This window comes from Accipiter gentilis, chromosome 1 (genome assembly GCF_929443795.1).
Source record: "Accipiter gentilis chromosome 1, bAccGen1.1, whole genome shotgun sequence".
Taxonomy (NCBI): Eukaryota; Metazoa; Chordata; class Aves; order Accipitriformes; family Accipitridae; genus Astur; species Astur gentilis.
In genome coordinates this window covers 37,253,532-37,276,384 of record NC_064880.1, presented here as the reverse complement: position 1 = coordinate 37,276,384, position 22,853 = coordinate 37,253,532, and the positions used below count along the sequence as shown (strand labels likewise).

General features: G+C 55.6%; 2 protein-coding genes across 2 annotated transcripts in view; both read right to left on the bottom strand.

Moving 5' to 3' along the window:
- Nucleotides 1-8,202, bottom strand: part of CFAP65 (cilia and flagella associated protein 65) — a 33,511-nt gene extending 25,309 nt beyond the window's left edge. Inside the window, 8 exon segments of the mRNA XM_049802991.1 lie at nt 829-1,094; nt 1,417-1,639; nt 2,816-2,961; nt 3,656-3,855; nt 5,307-5,473; nt 6,888-6,990; nt 7,662-7,816; nt 8,128-8,202. Of these exon segments, the coding sequence (XP_049658948.1) occupies nt 829-1,094; nt 1,417-1,639; nt 2,816-2,961; nt 3,656-3,855; nt 5,307-5,473; nt 6,888-6,990; nt 7,662-7,816; nt 8,128-8,202 (1,335 nt within the window).
- Nucleotides 8,203-12,339: 4,137 nt separating this feature from the next.
- Nucleotides 12,340-21,565, bottom strand: LOC126041639 (motor neuron and pancreas homeobox protein 1-like). Its single transcript, XM_049807612.1, has 3 exons — nt 21,130-21,565; nt 13,205-13,365; nt 12,340-12,657 (listed from the first exon to the last, which is right to left on the bottom strand). Exons 1-3 carry the CDS (start codon nt 21,563-21,565, stop codon nt 12,340-12,342), a joined length of 915 nt encoding a protein of 304 aa, XP_049663569.1.
- Between the last annotated feature and the right edge of the window lie 1,288 nt (nt 21,566-22,853).

Genomic DNA, 22,853 nt, shown 5'->3' with positions numbered 1-22,853 from the left:
TGGAAAGCTGCCTGGAGGGAAAGGATCTGAGGATCTGATCGACAGCTGGCTGAATATGAGCCAGCAGTGTGCCCAGCTGGCCAAGAAGGCCAATAGCATCCTGGCTCGTATCAGAAATAGTGTGGCCAGCAGGACTAGGGAAGTGATCATCCCCCTGTACTCGGCACTGGTAAGGCCACACCTCGGATACTGAACTGTGTTCAGTTTTGGGCCCCTCACTACAACAAAGACATTGAGGTGCTGGAGCATGTCCAAAGAAGAACTGGTAAAGGGTCTAGAGCACAAGTCTTGTGAGGAGCAGCTGAGGAAACTGGGGTTGTTTAGCCTGGAGAAAAGGAGGCTCAGGGGAGACCCTTTCGCTCTCTACAACTACATGAAAGGAAACTGTAGTGAGGTGGGTGTTGGTCTCTTCTCCTAAGCAACAAGCAATAGGACAAGAGGAAATGGCCTCAAGTTGTGCCAGGAGAGGTTTAAATTGGATATTAGGAAAAATTTCTTCGCCAAAAGGGTTGTCAAGCACTGAAACAGGCTGCTCAGGGAAGTGGTGGAGTCACCAACCCTGGAGGTATTTAAAAGAAGTGTAGATGTGGTGCTTAGGGACATGGTTTAGCGGTGGACTTGGCATTGTTGGGTTAGTGGTTTGACTCGATGATCTGAAAGGTCCTTTCCAACCTAAATGATTCTATGATTATGTGACAGGTGTCAATGGAAACGCAGTGGAACGAGACCTGTGGGGGATACTAAGTGAGAGAGGCCAGCTCTGATGGGTTACATTGGAAGATCCCTCTGAGCTATCACAGCGATGACACCACCCTTTGCCTCTCATACCTGATGGTGGACAAGGCACACCACTCTGCGGTGATAGCTGATGGGGTGAGTAGGTCGAAAGGTCACATTCAGTGCTAGTGTTGTTATGCCCTCCAAGACTCCACAGGGTCGATCCAAGGAGAAGACACTCCCTCTGACATCGATATCAAATTGGTAATAGGCTGGGACATCTGAGATGTTGCTGATTTTCAGCGTCTGCATCAAACTTTCCCCAAGATTGATCCAGTCAAAGTCCACAGAATGTTGGTGCAGGGACACTAAAGGACCTAGCATAACAACATGTAAGACAGATCCTGGACCTGTCATAGCTGTTTCTGTCAACGTCACAAGCCACTGCTGCACTTAACTGATCTTCCCAAACTAGAATCACCTCATTAGAAAAACCACCAGTCCTAGCAAACACCTGGACTTCTAACAGTCTCACATCTGTCTCAAGCAAGTATAAACCCCAAATGGTGCACCAGAGACAGCCTGGATCCCAACAGAAGGTAAGTATGTGACTCAGGGCTGTGACAGTCCCTAGCCCTTCCTCTGCAGTGCTAAGACAATGACGATGGGGAGAAACAGGGAAGGCTTTCACTGTGGTACCTTTACATGAGCCAACCACCTTCAGGACGGTCTGCAAGAGGCATCCAGCAGATATTATAGTGAAATAGTCGGTACTGTGCTCTCCTACTATCTGAGGCTGAAATCGTATGCACAAGACCAGCTTCCCGTTGGCAGGGACAACACCATGGGACATATCACAGGAGAAAACATGATCTCGAAGCAGAGGATCTTTTGCTCTTTCTATCCTACATGGTGCATCGACCTGCAAGCAGAAAAGAAATAGGTTGACAAAGGAGCCAAGAGGAGCCAGGAAGGCTCTGAATGCAGGACATTAATCAGTGAAGAACTGAAGTTTTCAGCAGAGCTGAACACCACCAAGAACACCAAGGCTACTGCAGCTCAGCACAGAAATGCTGTGCAAACTTCTGCAACTCTGTCCTGCTGGAGCACTGCTGGCAGCAAGCTCCCACAATACACTCAGAAGTCAGTGGGCTGCAGCAACATGTCCTGGTGATCTCTGGGGTTGGAGTGCCCCTCCTGGTAGTGGGGAGGATGGCTCAAGGTGTCCCCAAGGACCAAAGGAGCCTAACTGACTGCTGTGATCGGGAGACCTGCAGGCAGATAATTTATTTCCCTTCATTCACAGTTCCACCTTGTCTAGGGATCTTCTTTTCACAAAAAAACCCACCAAAACAAAACAAACAAACAACAACAACAAAAAAAAACCAAAACAAAACCAAACCAAAACAAAAAAAAAACAAACAAGATCAGCTCTGATGCCTTCCTCAAGCCCCTTAAAAAAGGTCCTGATCTTTGCCTGGGGATGTTGAACACCATTGCAGTGCGAATTAGAACAGTACAACAACAGAGTATGTCTTTGCCACTCCCAAGTTGCAGAGCCTGGGGAGGAGTCAGCACTGCTGTCATCCGTCAGCAGTCTGAGTATTTCCATCTTTTAATGGGCTGGGATGGGCTGAGCTGGCACAGAGTGTTCAAATACAGCCCATTTGACTTTGAGAACAATTCACCAGGTTGCAGTCCACTGCGGACGGCAGAAGATCCATCAGCTCCCTGGGACACATGCATGCCAATTTGAGACTGCCACAACTGCCACACAGGACTGATGGGCTTGTCCAGGGTGAGCAGGAGAACTGCAGGATGTGAAGGACAACAATAGCTGTCTGATCTGGACCAAGCATTGTGGGAAGCAGGCAGGAACTGCCATATCATGCTGCAAATGGATGAGTTGCTAGCACTGTAGCTGGAAGGCAATGGTGAATGGCCTGGTTGGTAGAGGAAGGCTCATCATCTCTGTTTTAGTCACATTCCCACTTGGGTTATTTTCATAGCATTAAGGGAGATACTCAAGACCGCATATCCCAGGGAAACACGCCAGCATGCCAACTTCTCACAAGAAGTAGTCTTCCCCTCCACATACCACAGACATGTTGAAGATTTCCACATATTTCTCCACAGTTGTCCCCACTGGCACTGATCCAAAGCACAGCACATCCTGAAGCTTTCCAGGCTGTACACCTTCATACTTTTCCCCTGTCACACTCACCCGCAGGTAAGGGTATTTGGCTGTTAAAGGAAATAATATGCTGGGTTAAGAAAGAGAGGTGGAATCTCCATCCTTGGATATTTAATGTTCAACTGGACAAGCCTCTGAACAATCTCAGGTAACTCTGAAGCTGGATCTACCTTCAAAGTTGGCCCTGCTTTGAACCAAATAAGGTCCCTTCCAGCCCTAATTTACTAAACTCAGAGTCACTTCTTTTGTTCATCACTGGTCATACAAGGCACTTCAGGCAAGGACTTGCTAGTCCATTGCTGCTAACTCTATTGCTTATTCTAACTTGCATCCATAGAGCTTTAGAACTTTCCCTCTGTCTCTGTCTAGCAGGGACAGACAGGAGAGACTGAGTACAGACAAGACCAGAAGTTTCTGGAGGTTTTTGCATTGTGCCAATGAGCTCCTCTCATTTCTTCCCCTCTGTCAACTTAAGCAGGCTCCAGAAATGCTGGTTTGGCCAAAGCATGCCACAGGGCATATTGGATCCTGTGTCTCTTCAGGTCGCACTTCCAAATTGACAAAAGTACATTAGAAAATTTCACAGGCCACTTTTGAACTATGGGCTTCACTTGCTCATCAGTAGGTTGAGCCAACTGTAGCACAGCCTGAGAGCCCAGCACCTCCATGTGTCCCCGTGAAATGCTATTCCACACTTGGGGATGATACACACTTCTTTAACTGTTATATGCAAGAAAGACTCACCCAGGGCTTTTAGCTGGATAGTCCTCTTTTGTTTCTCTTCACCTCCAAACCAGCATGTTGCTGCCACATCATACACCACAGCCACCTTGGGTTGGAAAACCACCCTGACCATGCACTCAGCACCTGGGTTCAGCATGCCGCAGTCAGGAATCATGCAGAAAGGGCTTGGTGTCTCCCAGGCAAACACAGTAACGAGATCACTAGGAAATGGAGATATTTTTTAGGTAGACGAATGAATTCTTTGCTGCCTGTGCAATCACACATAGGATGGACCTTTCACAATGGGTTATTCAGTTAGGATGTGAAGCAACTGATATTGAATGGCAGAATGCCTAATGCATCTGGCCAAATATGTGATGCTGGGAAGAAATTTGTCTCTAGTCTCTGCAAACGCTCTGTTCACGCTTTAATGAATCTTAGCTATTACATCTAAGAACTTTATTAACGGCCATAAAATTTCTCAGCTTCATCATGTGATAGCAAAGAAATCAACTCCAGAATGAAGTATTTGCTTTTCCTGTATCTAAATTTGCTGCTACTTAATTCTAAATGAACATTTGTTCCTCTATTATATGCCCAGTTGAGAAGAGAGGACTGAACTGTTTTCCTAATACTTCATTCAACTCTCCAGAACTCCCTTTGCTTGTTTGATTTGTGCAAAGAACATGACATACCATCAGCTTTTTCTATTTTATTGATTCCAAGCTGTGCACTACTTACCATCCATATACTCCACCCTGAACCTCTCAGTCAGCACAAATTATTTCTCTAAGGGGAGAATGAATCACTTGAAAGGTTTTCTAGCTGATACCTTGCTCTGCTGAAGATACATGTGCCCTCCTCTCTGTCCTCTCCACCTTCCTACTGCATCAGCTGACCACTTTGGGGAGCACAGGACATCTTCCAACTAGTAAAGGTTATTTTGCTCTCACTGTAAATGGTTTGAAGTACACCTCCTCCTTGCCTGGGATCTTCTTCACTGCACTCCTTTCTACAATATTGCCAGAATTACTGTCCTTCCTTCATTAAAATAAGACAGTCCTTGATAACTGGGAGCATCTTTGCTCCTAAATGACTCCAAGGAACAGAACACTGCCACTGCTTTGGGCAGCTCCATGAACCTAAGAGCAGGCACCGGAGAGACTCTCCAACTTCTGTATTGCCTGCCTCCAAATCAAAGAGGTTGTCAACTCCACTGCCATCCCTATGGCACTCCTGTGCCAAGGGAAGAGAGGTTAAGTCACAGGAAGACTAAAATGTTTCCAGCTGGTAGCTCATCTCTCCCTGCTCACACTGGGCAGGCTGCCTTTGATTAACTACAAGCCCAGGCCTCTCCTGTGAATGTGGGATGTTCTCAGTGGTACACCTTGCTGGTCCCCAACTAGTTCCTGTGCATGAATGGTTCTCAGTGTATGCTGGAAACAGACAGATGTGAGGTGCCAAGATGTTCCCACAGTGACATCTGACAAGTACTACCATTTCTGCTGCCTTTTCTGCCATGACCTCAGAGGAGGCAGAGGTCTGCTGCCTGTTAAGGCAGCCAGCAGATCTAATGACAAGTGGAATGAGCTGCATTCATTGGAGAGTCCAAGAAGGTGGCAAAATACCTGACAAAACAGAAGGAGAGTCTGCCCAGCCACATCTCACTCACCCAGTGTTGCGCACAAGGAATGTTGTCTCTGTGACATTGTGGACAGCACAGACAGGCAACTGGACAGCTGCTGGGAAGGACAGACAGGGCCGTGGAAGCGTAGCATGCAGGGTGACAGAGAACTCACCCTCAGCCTTCTTAAAGCAGATGCTGTCTTCATACTCCTTCTGCACAGAAAAGCAAGGGGAGACAGCAGTTAGATTGGCTCCATCTTGCAGGTACTGCAGCTCTACCCATGAACACCCATCACCTTCACCTCTGTGAGAGTGTTGGGGAAAAAAACATCGGTGACAGAGATACCACCAGAGGCCTCTGTACAAGACAGAGAGCATATGGAGCACTCAGAAAATCCAGGCAGTGAGTAAGGTACTCAGGCATACTCCTCACCCTGTCAGGGAACACACACCCACCCTCAAAGAGAGCAGTTGAAGACCACATTTGTGTCACCTGAATTTCTTTCAGCATTTTCAAGATCCCAATTCAGCTAAACTGAAGCATGTACAATCTTTCTTTCAGCTCCATAAGCACAGAAATATTAATCTTTGATTAAGTGCTTTGTCAGCTAGAGAGCTAAGTGGATAATACATAACTTAAAGATGCAGCATTGACAGCACTGTGTACAAAGAGCCCCAGGACATCTGCTAACCGGCTAAAATAGAAGGAATTGCAAGATACATGTCTTCCATGCTCCCCAATCATCACCTCTCCTGAGTACCACTTATACAGGTAAGGAGAGACCTTGGGCACTGCAGCACATACAGTCCTTGCTCTCTCTAAGAAAGGGATCCTCCTGCTCTAGCAATTGATGTGGTGCGGACAAACTATTCACTGAAAATAGAACAAGGCCAGCAGCTTATTTCATAAAGGGAACACTGAACAGTCATCAGAAAATCATGATACTAAAAGAGCAGGGTACTGGGAATCCGCCCAATGATCATGCTCTATGGCTAGGACTGAGATTCACATCAAAGATATACAGCTGTGTACAAGAGCCAGAGATCAACACTCAGAGCCAAGACAGATGCCAGGAACAAGCTGAAAATCAAGAAAAGGGGCTGGGTAAAAAGAATCATTGCTGTTAAAAATAAAACTTAAAGAAACCCACCCCATCCAAAAAGAAGGAAGGCCCTTGACATATCCCTTATAGAAAATCAGTAGCCCTTCAATGTACAGGCTTTGGGGTCTCCTGTAAGAGAGCAGAGACTGAGTCCCTCAACCCAAGTTTCTGCACTAAAACCACCCAGCTGAGGCTCCCTGGTATCAAACCAGGTGTGGACAGTTCAAGCACCTTATCTTACTGATTTCACAGCTAGAAGAAACATGTGGAAAACTGGGAATGCTTTTTGTGAGGATCCCTCTTGTAAACTCTGCAGAGAATTCAGGGGTTAAGGCTCCCTCAGGTTATGAAGGTGTGGGGAGAGCAGGAAGGTCATGCTGCCCAGTCTTTCTATGGAAGAACCTTCCCTAAGGACTAATTTATTCAAGTGAAAACAGATCAGAAAGGACAAGAGTGGCAGAGGCCCACTGCCCCCCTGGAAGCCAGCCCGAGCACTGAGAGCAGTTTTGATGTTGCCACTTTACCTTTTCAGTGGGCCGGAAAACGATGGGCAGAGTTAAGGACATACCAGGGCTCAAAGTGATAGGCTGCGGAAAAACAGTGGAGAAGAATCGCGTGGAAGGACATCTAGGTAATGAAATCAAAACAAGAGATTTTGTCTGAGGGTATACAGCTGTTGTTAAGTTAGACAGCAGAAAAGAAAATAAAGAATCAAAACCTCCTGACCCCACAATTAGAAGCACTTTACACACCTGACCCCAAGGGTACCTTGGCAGCAAATCAGGTGTCCTGGAAACCCATTCCCAGCAATACCTACCTACCCCTTCCTTAAACAATATTTTACATTCCCAGGCTACGCAGCATGAGCAAAACCCATTTAGCAGAAACATTTGAGTTTCAGAGCAGGGAGGGTCACAGGGAGTGCTGGAATGGCTCAACAGCCAGTGGGACTCCCGGGAGCAATGGTTTTAGGACACACTAGTGACTGGCTGGCATACATCCACAATTAAAATCTCACTAGACTGGAAATGCTTCACAGACAGAAGTATCAGCAAAACAGAATTTTAAAAAAGGCATTTCATTTAAAATACTCCTGCCAGGAACAAGGGCTGTGCTTCTGAATTAGCAGGTTTCTGTCAGGCTACGTAAGTGTGCGTGCGCTGCCTCCAATACAACGCCCAAGGGGAGAGGGGGCAGATGAATCCAAGAAAAGGTACTAATGTGACTGATACAGCAGGAGGGATGAAGATGCAGTGAGAGTGTGAGGAGTACGAAGGAGAAAGAAACTTCCCACGCACCTGTAGCTCAGCTTCTGGGTTTTCTCATGAACATTTTTCAAGATCAGGTGTTTGATCATCTCTTTTCCAAGTTCCCAGCCACGCCACCTGAGTGTTTCGGCCACCTCAATGCCCCAGAATACGCCTTTCTTCTTCTTTGGCTTTCTTGCAGGCATCTTCGGGAATTGCAACGGGGACATTAGCAGTTAGGGTGGGAGGGAGGAGAAATCACTACCCTCTACGCTAAAAGTCTCTGACTCCGGCAGAGGACGGGAGGAGCCACCCTGCGGCAAAGCTCCAGAAGTCACCAAAAGCCCTGCTCCAAGAGTCCAGAGGGGACACCTCCTGGCCACAGCCCAAACAACAGATACTAAAGGATGTCATGAACGAGGCAAGCAAAGGCTAAAGGGTTTTTTGTTTTTCTCCTCTCCCTGCCCTTGCCAGTAAATCCGCCCACGACAGTGGCACCCTTTGCTCCTCCGCTCACCTTCCTGACACAACCACAGCACAGCTTCCGAAAAGAGTCAGAGTTCGGGGGCTCTCCATGCACCTGAGCAAGCATCTGAAACACAAGAGGAAAAGGTCCTCATGCATGCTGCTCCTGCACACAGACAGTCTTTGCTGCCGAGACCTGGGCACTACCAGAGACCCAACGACCCCTCCTTGGGCTCAGGGTTGCACACCTCCCTGCAGGGGCTGCAGTGTCCCTGGTAGCGTCCCCATTTTGCCAGCTGAGTCCAGCCCTCTCCACAGACCATGCTCTCCCCAGGCTGCCACAGCCCTACACTCAGCAGCCTCCTTGGCACAGACCGTGACTATGACCACCCTCCCTCCTCACAGACCAGGCCCCCATGGCAGAGCTCTCCTCGGGCCTTTATAGCACAGCACAGCCCTGCCCAGCCCACTACAGACCCACAGAGCCCGGTGTAGCCAAGCCCTGCTCTATAGCCTTGCCCGGCCCCCTAAAACCCCATATAGATGACTGCGGCACGCCCCTGTTCCCTACAGCAAGAGCCTGCCCGGTTCCCAGGGCCACGGCCCAGTCCTTTAGAACCCTGCCCGGCCCCCCGGAGCAGATCCTGGACCTCCGCCGCCCCCGGGCCCGCCCGGCTCCCTGTAACACAGCCCGGCCCCCGAGAGCCCGGACCACCTCGGATCCCGGCCGGCCCCAGGCCGGCCCGGTCCCGGCCGCTCAGCGCCACGAAGGCCCCGGGCCGTGTTGCTATGGAGACCGGACGCAGCGTCGTCGTCTCCCGCAGCAACGACGGCGGCCGCCTCGGGTCAATGCGCGCGCGGGGGGCGGTGACAGGTGCCGGCGGCGACCGCCAGGGGGCAGCAGAGGGACGCGCAGAGCCGGGCGGCGAGCGGCGGGGGGGCAGATGGGAGCGGGGAGGCAGTGCCAGGGGGAGAGATGGGGGGGGGGGGGGGTGTCAGGGAGATGGAGGGCCGTGGGTGGCAGCCCACGGGGTGCCGAGGGTGGAGGGGGGCAGGAGAGAGCTCGGGGGAGAGCGGCGATGAGGATGGGGGCGGGGGCAAGGGGAGAGAGGTGCAAAGCTGAGCCGGCAAAGGGGGTGTCGTGAAGTACGTGGGTGTGCGGGATGGGTGGGTGAGGAGGTCTGCGGGGCTAAGGGGTGGGGGTGCTGCTGGAGGGGGCAGGGGGTGCAGCAGGCTGGAGAGTGCTGGCATAGGGATGGGGTGGCACCTTAACGGGGCCAGGTCACCCCGAGCTCCTTGGGGCATTGGTGACACAAATAACAAGTCGTGACCGTTGCCAGAAGAAGTTTTGGGGCCGAGACCGGCAAAGGGACACAGGCCGGGGAGCACTGCCTGCACAAGCCCATCAGGTATCCCGAGTATCATTCCCATGGGGTACCACCACCACCGTGGGTCACTCCTGCATCTTCCCCAGGCCCTGGGTGTCCCTCAGGGAGGGGGGGACCCTTGTGTCCCCAGTGTGAAGGGCCAGACAGCCCCTCCAGGGTGCAGAGGTAGCAGCATGGTGGAGAGCAGGGCTGGCCGCATCCCACAGCGCGGGGAGGGTGCTGGGGCAGAAGCAGGAAGGAGATGCAGCTTTAATGGCATTTGTCGATGTTTACAACATGAGTCATCCAGCTAAGCAGCGGTAAATCAGCACCCCAACTCCTCCAGCGTCAATTGTATCCCCTCCTCTGTCCCACCAGCACTGGACGAGTGCCTGGCTCCTGCAGAAACAACCTCATAAATAACAGCAACAAAACAAACCCTCCTGCAGCCACAGTGGGCCCGTGTGTATGAGGGGCGAGATGAATGCCTCCCATCCATCACTTTAATGGTTGTACTCTGGAAATTAAACCTGTCATGGCCCATCAAGGTGAACGTTTTAAGTCTGTGACATCCCTTCAGCTCCCACCCCACCCCACCCCCACCCTTCCTGGCACTCTCTTTTTTCTTGCTTTCCTTCTCTCCTTTTCCTCTCTGCCCCTGCCATCCCTGTCCTCCCCACCTCACTCCTGCCCTGGTGTGCCCAGCTCCAGCCTGTGGTCCTCTCTGTGCTCCCCCGCTGCCAGAGGACCAGGCTGTACATCAGGTGATAGATGTCTTCAGCCCCGAGGCTCCTGCAGCCATGGCCCGGCATCTGCCAGCATCTCAGTGCCCAGTCCTGGGTGCCAGGGGGGGGCAGGCACAGCTCCCCTGGGGCAGTGGGTCTCTCCTGCCCTGCTGTTCTTGCAGGGCAATGGCAGGGAACTGGGTACCGGTACCATCCTTCCCCACTTCCCACTCCCTTCCTCCTTTCCTTCCCTGTCTTTCCCCCCACCGCTTCTACACATTTATTCCTCTCCTGCTCCATGTTATGCCAGCCGTCGCAGGCTCATGGCACCCAGCCCCTGTCCTGACTCGCATCTCCCCCACTTGAGCAAGGGCTGCCTTTGCACCATCCCCAGGACCACAGCTTCCCCCGGGCAGTGCCAGGGGTCCGGACACCTCCTGCGTGGGCAGCAGGGCACTGCTGTGCCCTGGGCTGGGTTGCCTGGGGACAGGGGACCTGACCACCAAGGTTGCCACACACCCAGGGGAAGCTGCTGAGCTGGCAGCAGCCACTGCGCGTCACTGTCACCCCACACAGGCTCGTTGTTTGTCCATCCATCCATCCATCCATCCATCCCTCCTTCCCTCCCTCCCTCCCTCCACATGCTCCTCTCTCCCATCATCTGCTTCCCCATCTATCCCTCTATCCCAAAAGCATCGCATCTATCCCCTTGCCCAGGGCGCTGCCCCCCAGCCCCACGGCAGCCCCAGCCGCTGCCAGGTGTTACCCAGCACTGCGAGATGTGACAGCCCCACACCAACACTTACCTGTCCCGTCCCTTGCTGACCAGCTGCCGGAGGTGACCCGGGTCTCCCTGGAGGCTGCTGCCCCTCTGCAGCTCCCACCTTCACAGGCAGGTCCTGGGGGCAGGCAGCCCCCCTGCCACCCCAGGCAGCGACGGGGATAAGAGAGGAGAGGACAGCAGAAAGTGGGGCAGGAGGGAGACGACACGGGCTGCCTGGGAACAGGGCATTCCAGCCCAGCCTGCCCCACTCCTGCAGCCTTACATGCACTGGGGTGGTGAAACAGGGCTGCCCCTCGGTCTGGGGTGGGTGGAGAGGCTGGACATTGTGGGGCTGGTCCCTCTGCCTGCATGGCCAACTCAGCATCCCAGGGGGAGGCCGACAAAGTGTGCAGGAGGCACGGGAGCTCTATAGGGTCTGCCATGACCCTCCAGCATGCTGAGGACGAGGACAGCCTGCTCATTTAGGGGGGGGTGAGAGCTTAACCCTAGTGCTTCTAGGGAGGTGGCAGAAGGTGTCTGTTGTCATCCTGCTACCAGGGGTGGATTTGAGCCCAGCCACAGGTAGCAGGGTCCCAAGAGGATCATGAAATGAGCCCAGAAAGGGACTGAGAGGGGTTCAGACAATGCCATGGGGAAAAGGGGGGGCTCGCCAAACCATTGAGCCCTCACAAGCAGCCTCAGTACCTCCCTAAACTCAGGAGGGCTCCGTCCCCACCATACTTGGGGGCAATGCCACATCGATGCAACCAGGATAACTGCAGCATGGAAAACAGCACCGCTGCATTAGCCAATTAACAAGTTCTGCTTCACAAGACAGGTTAGTTTTGCCCTGCAAAGAGCAGACCCCACTCAGGGATGCTACAGGTGCAGGAGGAGGCAGAGCAGGCTGGCAGACATCCTGGGCATCCTCCTTCTCAGCCTTCATGCCATCAAAGGGAAGGGCAGCTGGCACCACGCAGGGATGTGCTGCTCCAGGAACTGTCATATCTGCAGGGAAGGGGCAGTGCACAGTCGAAGGAGGGTCCAGGGTCTCTCCCCTCCAGCTGTGCCGGTGGGCTGCCAGCTGTGCAAGTCTGCTGTCCCCACCCGGTTCCCCAGGGACCCCAGCAGGGCAGCGCGGTGGCAGGAGGCGGGCAGAGCCTCCTGTCCCCTAAGGAAGAGCACAGGCATCCGGATAACAGCTTTATAGGGAGGGATGTGGGGACTCCCCCAGATACACACAGAGGAATAATTACGAGTTAAATAGGATCCAAACACACATAAGTTAAAGGGGGACAGGTGCCCTGCAGCCCCCCCCCCCACTCCACCCAGGCACAGTCTGTGACTGCCAGCAGAGAGACCCCGACACCGCAGCCCGGCCCCTCTCCCCAGCCGGTTCTGTCCGCCTTTCACAACACAGAGCCAATCTTCCTCTCCGTGGCACCCATCTCATCCTCCTCCTCTTCCTCTTCATCCTCACCCCCCGAGCAGGAGGAGTCCGGGCCATAGCCCAGCTCGGCAGTGCTGCGGTGCAGGAAGCCTGACCCGGGGCTGTGCCCCATGAACTCAGGGCTTTCAGCAGCTTGTCCCCGGGGCTCGCCAGGCAGCAGCTTCTCACAGGCTTTGCTGAGCCCTCGTTGCTTCTCGGCCTCCGCCTGAGCCCCCTGCTCCTTGGCTTTGCGGCTCCGCTTCCACTTCATGCGGCGGTTCTGGAACCAGATCTTCACCTGCCGAGGGAGAGCCCCCAGGGGAGAGTGTGTCCCCCTGCCCCATCCTGTCCTCACTCACCCCCTCGCCTTCCCTGCATGGAGGGCTCCCCCAAAGCCTCCTTGTTGCGGGGCATCCCGCGGTGCTGTGGGTCTGTGCAAGGAAGCTGAGGTTGTCACGGGGAGAGGAATACCCGGGGGCCCTGCTCCCTTCCCCCTGCCCAACTTCTGCAGGATGCCCAAGGATGTCCACGGGGACGTTTTAATTTTAGCCCCACAGAAAGCCCCCTCCCACAGTGCAGCAAGGGATGGGAAGGCTTTGAAGCCCAAGTTGGGGGTGCCAGGTAAAAAGAGGAGCAGTATTTCTGGGGTGCCCTTCACAAGAGAAGAGCCTGGAGCCCACCAGGGAGCTCTCTGCAGGAGATGCCCTGGAAAGGGGTGCTGATGGGGGCAGTGGGCTGTGGGGCTGATGGCAGCCAAGTAAGGGGCATCAGCATTGCCCATGACCTTGACTTCCCTCCCTGGCAGCCACCTGGTGCTACCCTCCATCTCCCCGGGACCAACGTACCTGTGTCTCAGTGAGCATTAGCGATGTGGCCACCTCAAAGCGCTTGGGTCTGGACAGGTACTTGTTGAGCTTGAACTGATTCTCCAGCTCTAGGAGCTGCTGGCTGGTGAAGGCTGTGCGGGGCCGACGGCATTTCCCCATCAAGCCAGACTGCGGGGCGGCTGCGGAGCAGAGAGCGGGCGGGGGTAAGGGGACAGCGGGGCTGGGGGGGACATCCCCTCGGCAAACCCAGGATGAGGAGGAAGGTGAGTGTCTTTTTCCATCATCTCCCACCCCAATAATGGCTTTATTGCCTGGCTGATAGGAACCAGTGAGATATGTTATCAGGCCTTGGTGTGCAACTGGGATCAGTCCTGTGACTGAAATTAATCCTCCTTTTTTTATTGCCGGGCCGCGCAGGTGGCTGCCCAACTGCCAGGGGCTGCGGCGGCAGGGCTGCCCATGAGCTCCGCTATCTCACCCGCAGCCCTTGAAGGCAGCGCGGCGCTGAATCAGGAGGCAGCGGGAACAAAGGGACCTTTGAGAGTCCAGCGTGGGGTGGGTGCCGCACCGTGTTTGATCCCTGCTTATCTCCTCTCCCCTGGCTTTATTGTCCCCCCGGGGTTCAGCTTTTACTGCTTCTCCCAGCATCGCAGCGGCAGTTAAACCCAGAGGTTTGCAGCTGGGAGTAAAGTGCCGGAGTGGTGGGGGGGGGCGGGGGGGGGGGCATTAGTGGGAAAGGTCCTTGGCACGTCCCTGCTGCCGCGTCTTGGGGGGCGAGGTGGAGCATCATGGCCCCAGAGACATCACCTGCTTGGCAAGGGTCGCTACAGCTCACCCGCTTTGCAGGGCATGGGGCACCATCCACTTTATTTCCCCCAGATTCCAGCTTTGATCCCAACCTGCCCATTTCCTGAGGTGTCCACCGAGCCCTTCACAAACATAGTGGTGACGCACGAGGCAGGAATTTATGAAGGGGGCATTAACTGATCGTGATCCAGGTTTGATCCCAAGTACCTATATGCTGGGCGGGATGGGTCAAACAGGCAGAGCCCAGGCTGGGATGAGGCTCTGCAAGCTCCTCTTGTAAGCAGGGATGGGCATGACCGCTCCTACACCTGCAGTCCCACAGTGCCAGGAGAGACAGCCTGTGGGACCCACCTGGCAGCTACTGGCCAGTTAAACTAGGGACTGAATAGAGGCACGCTGTGCTGATGGCTCTGACACACACACGGTGCGTTATTTTGCACACAAAACATATTCAAGGCTAAAACCAAATGAGAGGCTCAAAGGATTTCCGGGACAAATACAAATGTCAGATGAAAGATGGCTCAGCTCTGCAGAGCCTGGCTGCTGTCTGGGCTCTGGCTGGCTGTGGATGCTCTGGCTGTACAAATCCTCGGTGGAGACATGGTACCAAACGGACCTGAGAAGGCTCCCCTCGGCTAAGGAAAGGAGATGCCATGGGGACCGGCATGTGCAGGGACGGGGCAGCCCAAGATAAAACGCCTTGCAACTCCTTGGAGGAGGGAAGGCCAGAGATGTGTCAGAAACAACCAGAGGGGAAATTCAGTCAGTCAGTGTTGGTGGGGAGCACAACATAAAGCATCCCCAGGCAGCATCCAGCAGCCCGAGGGCTCTGGCACCCAGAAAGCCCCCTTTGCTGCCAGAGATGGAAGGGTGCCTCAGTCCCTCCCTGAAGCAGGGGCTGCACTGTGTGGGCTGGCTGTACCAGGTCAAGGAAGGGTCCCTGTGAGCAGGTCCTCTTTCTGGGCATGGTCTGTAGAGGATGCTTCGGGAAAATAGAAGGGAAGAGGGTGTGCCCACATCCCAGCATCCAGTAATCCGGGACTTCTGTGTTTTCTGGAGCTGGGGGTTGTTTTGCCAGGGGTGAAGAAATATCATATTCCCCAGCCTGAATTCCCCAGCCCAAAGCAGAGACCCCAGGGCTCAGCTCCTAGAGCACTACATCCTGGCTCTGGGGAGCACAGAAATACTTCAGACCACCCTCAAAGGCTCCTCTGTGCCTCCCTCTGCAAGGTCAGATGTGGGTAGACTAAAAACAGATGTGGGAAGAGTGGAGGCACAGAGGTGAGTCTTGACCCCAAAAGCATCAGCAGTTCAGTCTGTCCAGATTCAGAGGAGGCTGGAAGGCAGCTTGCTTTAACAACCCATCCCCCTCAAGGGACTCACTCTTCCCCAGGTAAGATGCTGAGGACTTCTTGGTCTAGCAGGGAAAAGGAGAACAGAAAGTTTGCCCAAAAGCCAAATAAATCCAAACAGGGTATATCCCAAATGACTACCAATGCAGGGGACCGACTGCTGCAGCATGGTCCCTCTGCCAGCCCCAGCTTCTCCATCTCAGTGTCTCCAATTCAGGATCAGTGCAGTGGTGTCCCTTAAAACCTTGTACAGACCCTAACTTCCCTGGAAACCCACCCTGCCTTCTGCCCCAGCACGGACGAAAAAAAATAACACTCAAACCCCTCTGTGGTGTTCTTATACAGTTCAAGCAGCCACCAGTCCAAAGCCCAGCCTACACAGATGTGACTGGCCACCTAACCTGTGACCTCCTCTAACAATACACCCTTCAGCAGCTACTACCCATCACTACCACTGCCCGCCATGACTTGTTCAAGATTTGGCCAGCAGACAAGATGGGGCGAGCCCAAACCAACACAGCTTTAAGGTCCACCTGGCCTTCAGCGACCCACAGCAGCAGGTCAACGTGGACCTGAATGACCAAAATCTCCGGCCTCAGACCTGCTGTTAGCTTCCCTGAAGGGCCCTGGCTCCTTTGCCTGGGGACAGTGTGGAGGAAGAAGGTCTGCAGTTTCTCACTGGGGAAGGAGCAAAGGGAGGAGGAGGAAGTGGACTCTCAGGGTATGAAGTAGGTTCCAGTTTCCCATGCAAAGACAAAGTGATGCCTTGTGGCTGCTGGTAGCTCCAGCCTGTCCTGCCAGTGTTCTCCCTGGAGTCCTGTCCCCCCAGTCCTGTGGCAGGCTGTCACATCGACATGGACAGCATCTTCCCAAGGGATGCACAGCAAGTATCCCCCCAGGACTCACCTCCCACAGTCCAAGCCAGCTGAGCTATGAACTCATCCCCATCACAACCAGCATCCCATAAAAAGAGTAACCCTTTGGGAAAGCTCTCCCCCTTATCCAGCTCCTTCCAGAAGACCAGCGACTGCCTCAGCATCACACTTTTGCTTCCCAAAGGATTTCCTATATGACCAGCCACCTCCTCCAGTGCTACATCCAGGATCAGAGCTCATCTCAATATCCCTTCAGCCTGGCAGGGCTTGGACCCCCTGATGGACGCCTGGCATTCAGCTGCAATATCAGTAAATAAATTGCTTGGGCTGGAGCCGGGAATGCCCTCTGAGTCTGAGGCCAGGAGCTCTACAAGGCAGCTGCCTCCTGGATAATTAGATAAAGCTTATAAAGAATTGTTGGTTTATTTGATACAGTTCCGTCTACTTGATAACAAGGGTAATCCTAGGTTGATATTAACCCACTTGGTTTTAATTTGGTTTGTTTAGCTATAGTTCACTTAATTTTGTGGGCTGGCAGATAAAGGAGAGGAAATTAGCACCCTGTCTGCTTTGGCGGTGTTTCTCCAGATGTCAGGGCCATCACCAGAGGCTTCTCCTACCCTGCCAGCAGCCCTTACCATTTTCCATGGGGCAGCATGTGTAAGGGCACTTGCTACTTCTGCTTGCTTGCTCCACCACTGACCCCCGATTGCTGCTTGCCAGCTGTTTTCCAGCCCACGTTTCCTGCTGATGCCAGACCACTGGTGAGCCTTGGAAGGTGTTGCTTTTTGAAGCAGTTTGGTACAACTTCTCTTGCCCGCTCTCCTAGCCCAGCATAGCCCATCAGCCAGCTCTCCACCACTGCGGGCAGGATCTGGCCTGGGCACAAAGCCATCAAGGTGGTGAGGGTGATGCAGAGAAGTGGTGTCCCAGGAAAGCCATCTGAGCACCAGGTCCTCCACAGGGAATCCTTCGCTCTTCCTGAGAGTCTGGAGCTGTATGTCACCGCTCGCCACTCCTACAACTCTCCGCCAAAGAGGGTCTCTGCACTTGGCTCCCACCGCTGTGCTGTATTTCCACGTTGATAGCCAGGCCAAATAAATCACAGCTCCCAGAAATACTAATAGGCACGGCACCCCAGTGCCAAACGCTCCCCTCTGCAGTTCAGAAGGTGGTCAAAGACCTAGGACAGGGACCCAGGCTGGGAGCAGCAGAGCCTGGGCAGGCAGCATCCCTGCTGGCTGCAGCGAGGGCATGCCTGCTCCTTTTCTCAGGCCTTCCCACCCAGCCCTCTCCCTCCGCATTGCAGCAGAGGCAGCCAGGCACTGACTGCAGCTCCGCAGAGGCAGCTAGTGAGGGAGGCATGGCACCCACTTGCACCACATCAGGAGTGGTTGCTTCTCTGAGCAATCCCAGCACCCAAGCCCAGGCAAGGTTCCTAAGGGTATCAATCCACTGTCTCAGACCGTCTCCCTGCCATCCTACCTCTCCCATACGCAGGTGAGAGCAGGGCGAGTGTGTGCAACACATCCCCACAGAGCTTGTGGCTTCAGTTCAGGGGCTGTCCCGCTCCTTCCCCCACACTGACTGTCCCCAGGAGACCAAACTAGACCGTATCTGCAGAACATCTCTACACAGGAAGCTAAAGAAGGAATTTATTCCAGGATTTAGTCCTGGAATCCCCTATAAACAAATCACAAGGGTGACCTCCCTCTCAGATGCCCCAGAACGCATCCTAGGAGGATTTCAGACTCGTCTCTTCCAGCTGTCTGTCCAATGCTACCCAGGGAGCTAAACATGACCAGCACCATGGACATTTGTGCTCAATCACTCTGGAAACCTCAGCCAGGCAGGTCTGTCTGTCCATCTGTCTAGGTTGGGTGTTGGGACAGGGGACCCAGGAACCACAGGCAGCCCAGGAGCCCTGTGCCAACAGTGGGAGGCTCCTGCCTAGCCCACCACCCTCCTCAGAGAAATGAGGAAGGGCTGTACAGGCAGCATGTCCTAGGCAGGTGGTCCTTCCTCTCCTTGCCTACCCATGTCCCTGTCCCTGTCCCCACATCATGGCCAGCACACTGGGGCAATATGAGCCCAGACACAGCCATAACATGCAGCTGGAGCCATCCCTGGTGACAAGGCACGCTGCAAAGGGACTTGCTTTTGGAGCTTGCAGTGAGCCCACAAGAGGAAAGGCTGAGGACAGACTTGAGAACCCAAATGTTTCCAACAGACTGAAATAAGGATCTGAAGATGGATGAGGAACAGGGTCCGATGACACAGTCTACATGGTGTTGAGAAAACACGAAACAAGGACCAGGGGAGCAGGTTGCCTAGGAGAAAAAGCGTGGAGAGAATAGACCCCAAGCTAAGCATAAGTCCCCCGAGTCGGAATTGATGTTTGTGGGGAGGTACAGGCAGGTAGAGCAGCTACAAATGCACAAAGCTTCATCCTTCTTCTTCAGGGAGGCATCAGCTCAAGCTCTGCACCCAGCTTGGTCCCTGTGCTTTGAGACAGGAGGACGTTTGGAAGAAAACCCTGAAAGCAGGCAGGATGGAAATCTGGCTCAGAGGAGATGGAAGCAGCTGGGCTATGTAGTGGGGGAAAGAGAAGACTGAAAGGGACATACATATCCTCCTCACGTGCAGACCAGGCAGGCAAAGAGAATGGACAGTGATTTGCTATGTTTGAAGTGACAAATCTTGGGAGCAAACTGGAGCAAGAAAAGCTTCACAGCAGGAGAACTGCTGAAGTACTAAACAGGACAGTCTGGGGAGAAAGAATCCCCACTGCAAAGGGCTCCGCAGAACTGGGAGCAAACACCTTTCGGCAAGGACATGGATTGGGGCAGCGGTCACTCTGATTTAAAAATCTGCAGTTTTGGTAGCCTTTGCTGCATCTTTGTTACCCCTCCACATGTCTCCCTTGGTTCTACCCTGCTTTGGGCTCCCCAGGACCCAATCAAGCAATACTCGAGTCAGAGACTGCTTTTCCTCCCCCTAAGCTACCATAGGAGTACAGCTCAGTGCTTCCCACAAGACCCATTCACATGCTGTTCCTGTGCATCCTAGCACAGCCCAAAAGCTCCCTCCACAAGCTGTTCTCATGCCTGTGATTTGGGATTTGTCTCCTTTCAGCAAGGTTTTGGAGACAACCAGCTCTGGAGCAGATCCTGCACTTGAGAAGGATGGGGCTGATGCACAAATGCAAATTTGCTGCACGAATATCTCTACATTATCCCAGCCAGAAGCTGCGCTCAGGGCCATGGGGGCAGATGCAGTGGTGTCATCCCACTCTGGTGGGACACAACCCTGCATGAAGCTACTGGGATGCCAAGATATACTGACAGACCCAAACCCGGCAAGGACAACATGGCCTCTGCAGAGGAGCAGGAAGGTGTTTCATCAACCAACAAATAGAGATCTTTTTTTCCTGCTCTTAATGACATGCTTGAAGAGTGCACACAGCCTGTAGCGCTGGAGGCTTATTCTATACCCTTAGCTGCCACCACCGCTTCGCAGCTGGACCTATCCTACAGCCCGGGGAGAACCATGGAAAGAGAGACAGCCCAGGGAAGGGAATGATCTCTTTCCCTTCAGCCTGCCTAGGTGTAATTTGAGGAAGGAGCAATGAATGGGATGTTTCATGTTAATCCTCCATTTTTGCACTATTGTTCACCCAGCCAGTTTATTAATTAACCGTTTTATCCAGTCTTTTTTTTTCTTTTTTTTTTTTTAATGGGGTCCCAGGTTATTAAGACACTAAACTCAGCTAACAAATCCGGATACTCTGCCGGGCGTTTACTAACAAGCCGCTCTTGCTTTATTGCCCACTGGCCCCATCTTTGCAGCAACCCCAAGCAACCCCAACCCCTCCGCTCACCCCAAGCACAGGGTAGGGTCTGGGTCACACTGCCAGGGGTGCCAGTGACAGCCCCCTGTGGGACAAGAGCCTGAAGTCAGCCCTTGTGCCGTCCATGCCTTGCAGGACCCTCCCCACCCGCGGCCCATCATTGCAGTGCAGGGTCCGGTGCCTGCCCGCAGCCCTGGCCGTGCCCACCGTGCAAGGGGCCGTGCACGGAGCCGGCACCCTCCGTGCACGCCAGGAGGGAGCGGGGCTGGGCTGGAGCCGAGCACGCTGCCGGGCTGCCCGGTTCCCGCAGCTCCTGCCGGCACCGGGCTCACCGGCCCCGCGGAGCCGGCTCCTCGCCCCAACGAGCCGAGCGCTGCGGCGGGCAAGGACCCGGAGCCCCGTCCCTTCCCCGGCCCGGATCCGGCCGCGCATCCATCCGTGCCCCGGCCGCCGCAGAGACCAGGGCGGGTTCGTTCCCAGCCGCACCGGCCGGGATTTATTCGTTTCCCGGTGCCGGTTCCGGCAGCCGTTTCTTTATTTTCGTTTCCTTCCCGCCCCGGCGGAGCCCAACGAGCCCGCGGCGGCCGTGCGGGGCCGGCAGCTGGGGCTGCCCGCGGCTGGCCCGGCCCGGGAGCGGCTCTGCTCTGCCGGCACCGGGGCGGGCAGCGCCCCTCGGGGCCGTCCCGCAGCACCGGGCCGGGATAGGGCGAGAGATCGCGTTCCCGGGGCCCCGCAGCCCTCGGAGGTCTCCGGAGACCGGGTCTCTCCCCCCCCCCCCCCCCCCTTCCCCGCCAATGGGACCCCCAAACCTGTCATGGCTGGGGAGCGGGTCTGGGCGCAGCAAGAGCCCCGCATTGGGGTCAGCGCCGGGGGATCGCCGCCCCCGCCGGCCTCTCGACCCCAACCGCTGGGGAGCCGCGAAGGGGCGGCCTCGGAGAGCCTCAGCCACCCGTCCCCGAAGGGACCCGCACCCCGTCGTGCCGGCGGGGACCCTCGGGGGTTGGAAGGGGCGACAGCCGCGTGCCACCCGACGGGAGGGTCGGTCCCCGGGTCACTCACCGTGGAAGTCGGAGAGCCTCGGCACCAGCATCCCGGCTCGGATCCAGTGCTCCAGCGGGAAGGAGCCGGCCACGGCCGCCTTCAGGTGCTCGGCGCCGGGCGGCGGCAGGTGGGGGACGCCGGTGTAGGCGAAAGCGGGGTGCTGGCCCGCCAGGGCCGGGAGCGGGTACACGGCGGGCGGGTAGAGGGCCGGCAGGGCGCCGAGCCCGGGGCCGGGAAGGTGCAGCAAGCCGGGCTTGGGGACGAAGCCGGCCGGGGCGAGGGGCGCGGCGGCCGGGGGCGCCCGCGGCGAGGGGGTGTCGGAGCGCCCGGCGGGGCCGGGGCTGGCCGCGGGGCTCCCGGGGCTCAGCCCCGGCGGGGAGGCACTCCGCGCCGGCTCTTCAGCCAGGAGCGCCTCGATGCGGAAGTTTTGGGACTTCTCCATGGGCTTGTGCATGGCCCGCAGCCGCCGGGGCCCCCCGGCACCCCGCCGCTCCCCTGCCAGGGCACAGCCCGGCCGGGCAGCACCGGGCCAGCCCCGGCTCCGGCGGGCATCCACCCGCGGGGCCCCGCCGCGCCGCGCTCCGCGGGGCTGCCCTCGGGGGCAGCCCTCCTCTCCGCTCCTCCTCCCGGGCACTCGCTCGCCCGCCGGCACCGGGAGGGGGGGGTTTTAACCCCCCCTCCACCTGCCCCAGCTCCCCATTGGCTCTGCGCCGGCCCCCCGCCCCGCCGGCCCGGCCTGCCTCCCCGCCGGCCCCGGCCCGGCTCCCCACCGGCCTTCCTCCTCCGGCTTCCTCATCCTCTGGCCACAGCAGCGGGGACATTCCGGGGCCTGACCCCGGACGCCTCTGCTCCTTCCGCAGCCTCGCAACCCAGCCCAGCCCTGGCCCACACCCAGGGGATCCCCTCAGCCTGCAGGACCCGCCACCCAGGGCACCGAGCCCATCGTCCTGATCCAGAGCCAATCTTGCTTTCCTTAGAGCCCCTCAGTGGGCAAGCGGGTCTGCGGTTGCAGAGGCTGGAGGAGATCTGGGGAGACTAGACGGGCTTCGGTACATGTAGGCGAAGCCCTGCTGGGCTCCAGTGCTGCCCTGGCTCTGTGGAGCCCCCAGGTGCTTGTGGGGCAGAGTGCCTGGCTGGGAGGGCAGGAGAGGCACTCACTCACCGGCAAGCTCCTCCGCACCCCAGGGATCACCGGCAATGCCCAGCCGTGCTGTTTCCCATTGCAGAACTCTGGGCCAGGGAGATTAGTGGACCTGAGCTGGACACACACAGAAGCCACCGAACTCTGTCACCCATGTCTGTCCAACATGCCAACAGACCAGGTGCCTGAAGGCAGATTGTTACTCATTTGCCCGGTCTTATCTTTCCCAGACAAGTCACAGCTTTGAGAGCGGCACCAAGGAAGGGAAGAGAAGGAAGACTTGGCTGGTCTGGGAGATGCGGGTGAACAGGAGCAGAGCTGGCCCAGACCCCTGGCACTGGCCCTCAGGGAGAGGCACAGTGTATGCGAGCACACCTGTGGCCTCTGGCATCGAGGGCCTGTGTCTGTCTTGGTCCCACCTTTTTGTGTCACGCTGACACAGTGAGACAAGCCCCTGCTTGTTTGTGCCTCATTACGGGTCCTGCTCTTTGGAAGGCGAGGCAGCCGCTATAAATATTACAACAGCTCAAGGGAGCTCCCATCCCTGTATTTCTTTCCCCTTCAGCATTTCCAGCACTGCTGTATTCCCTGAGCAAGAGAT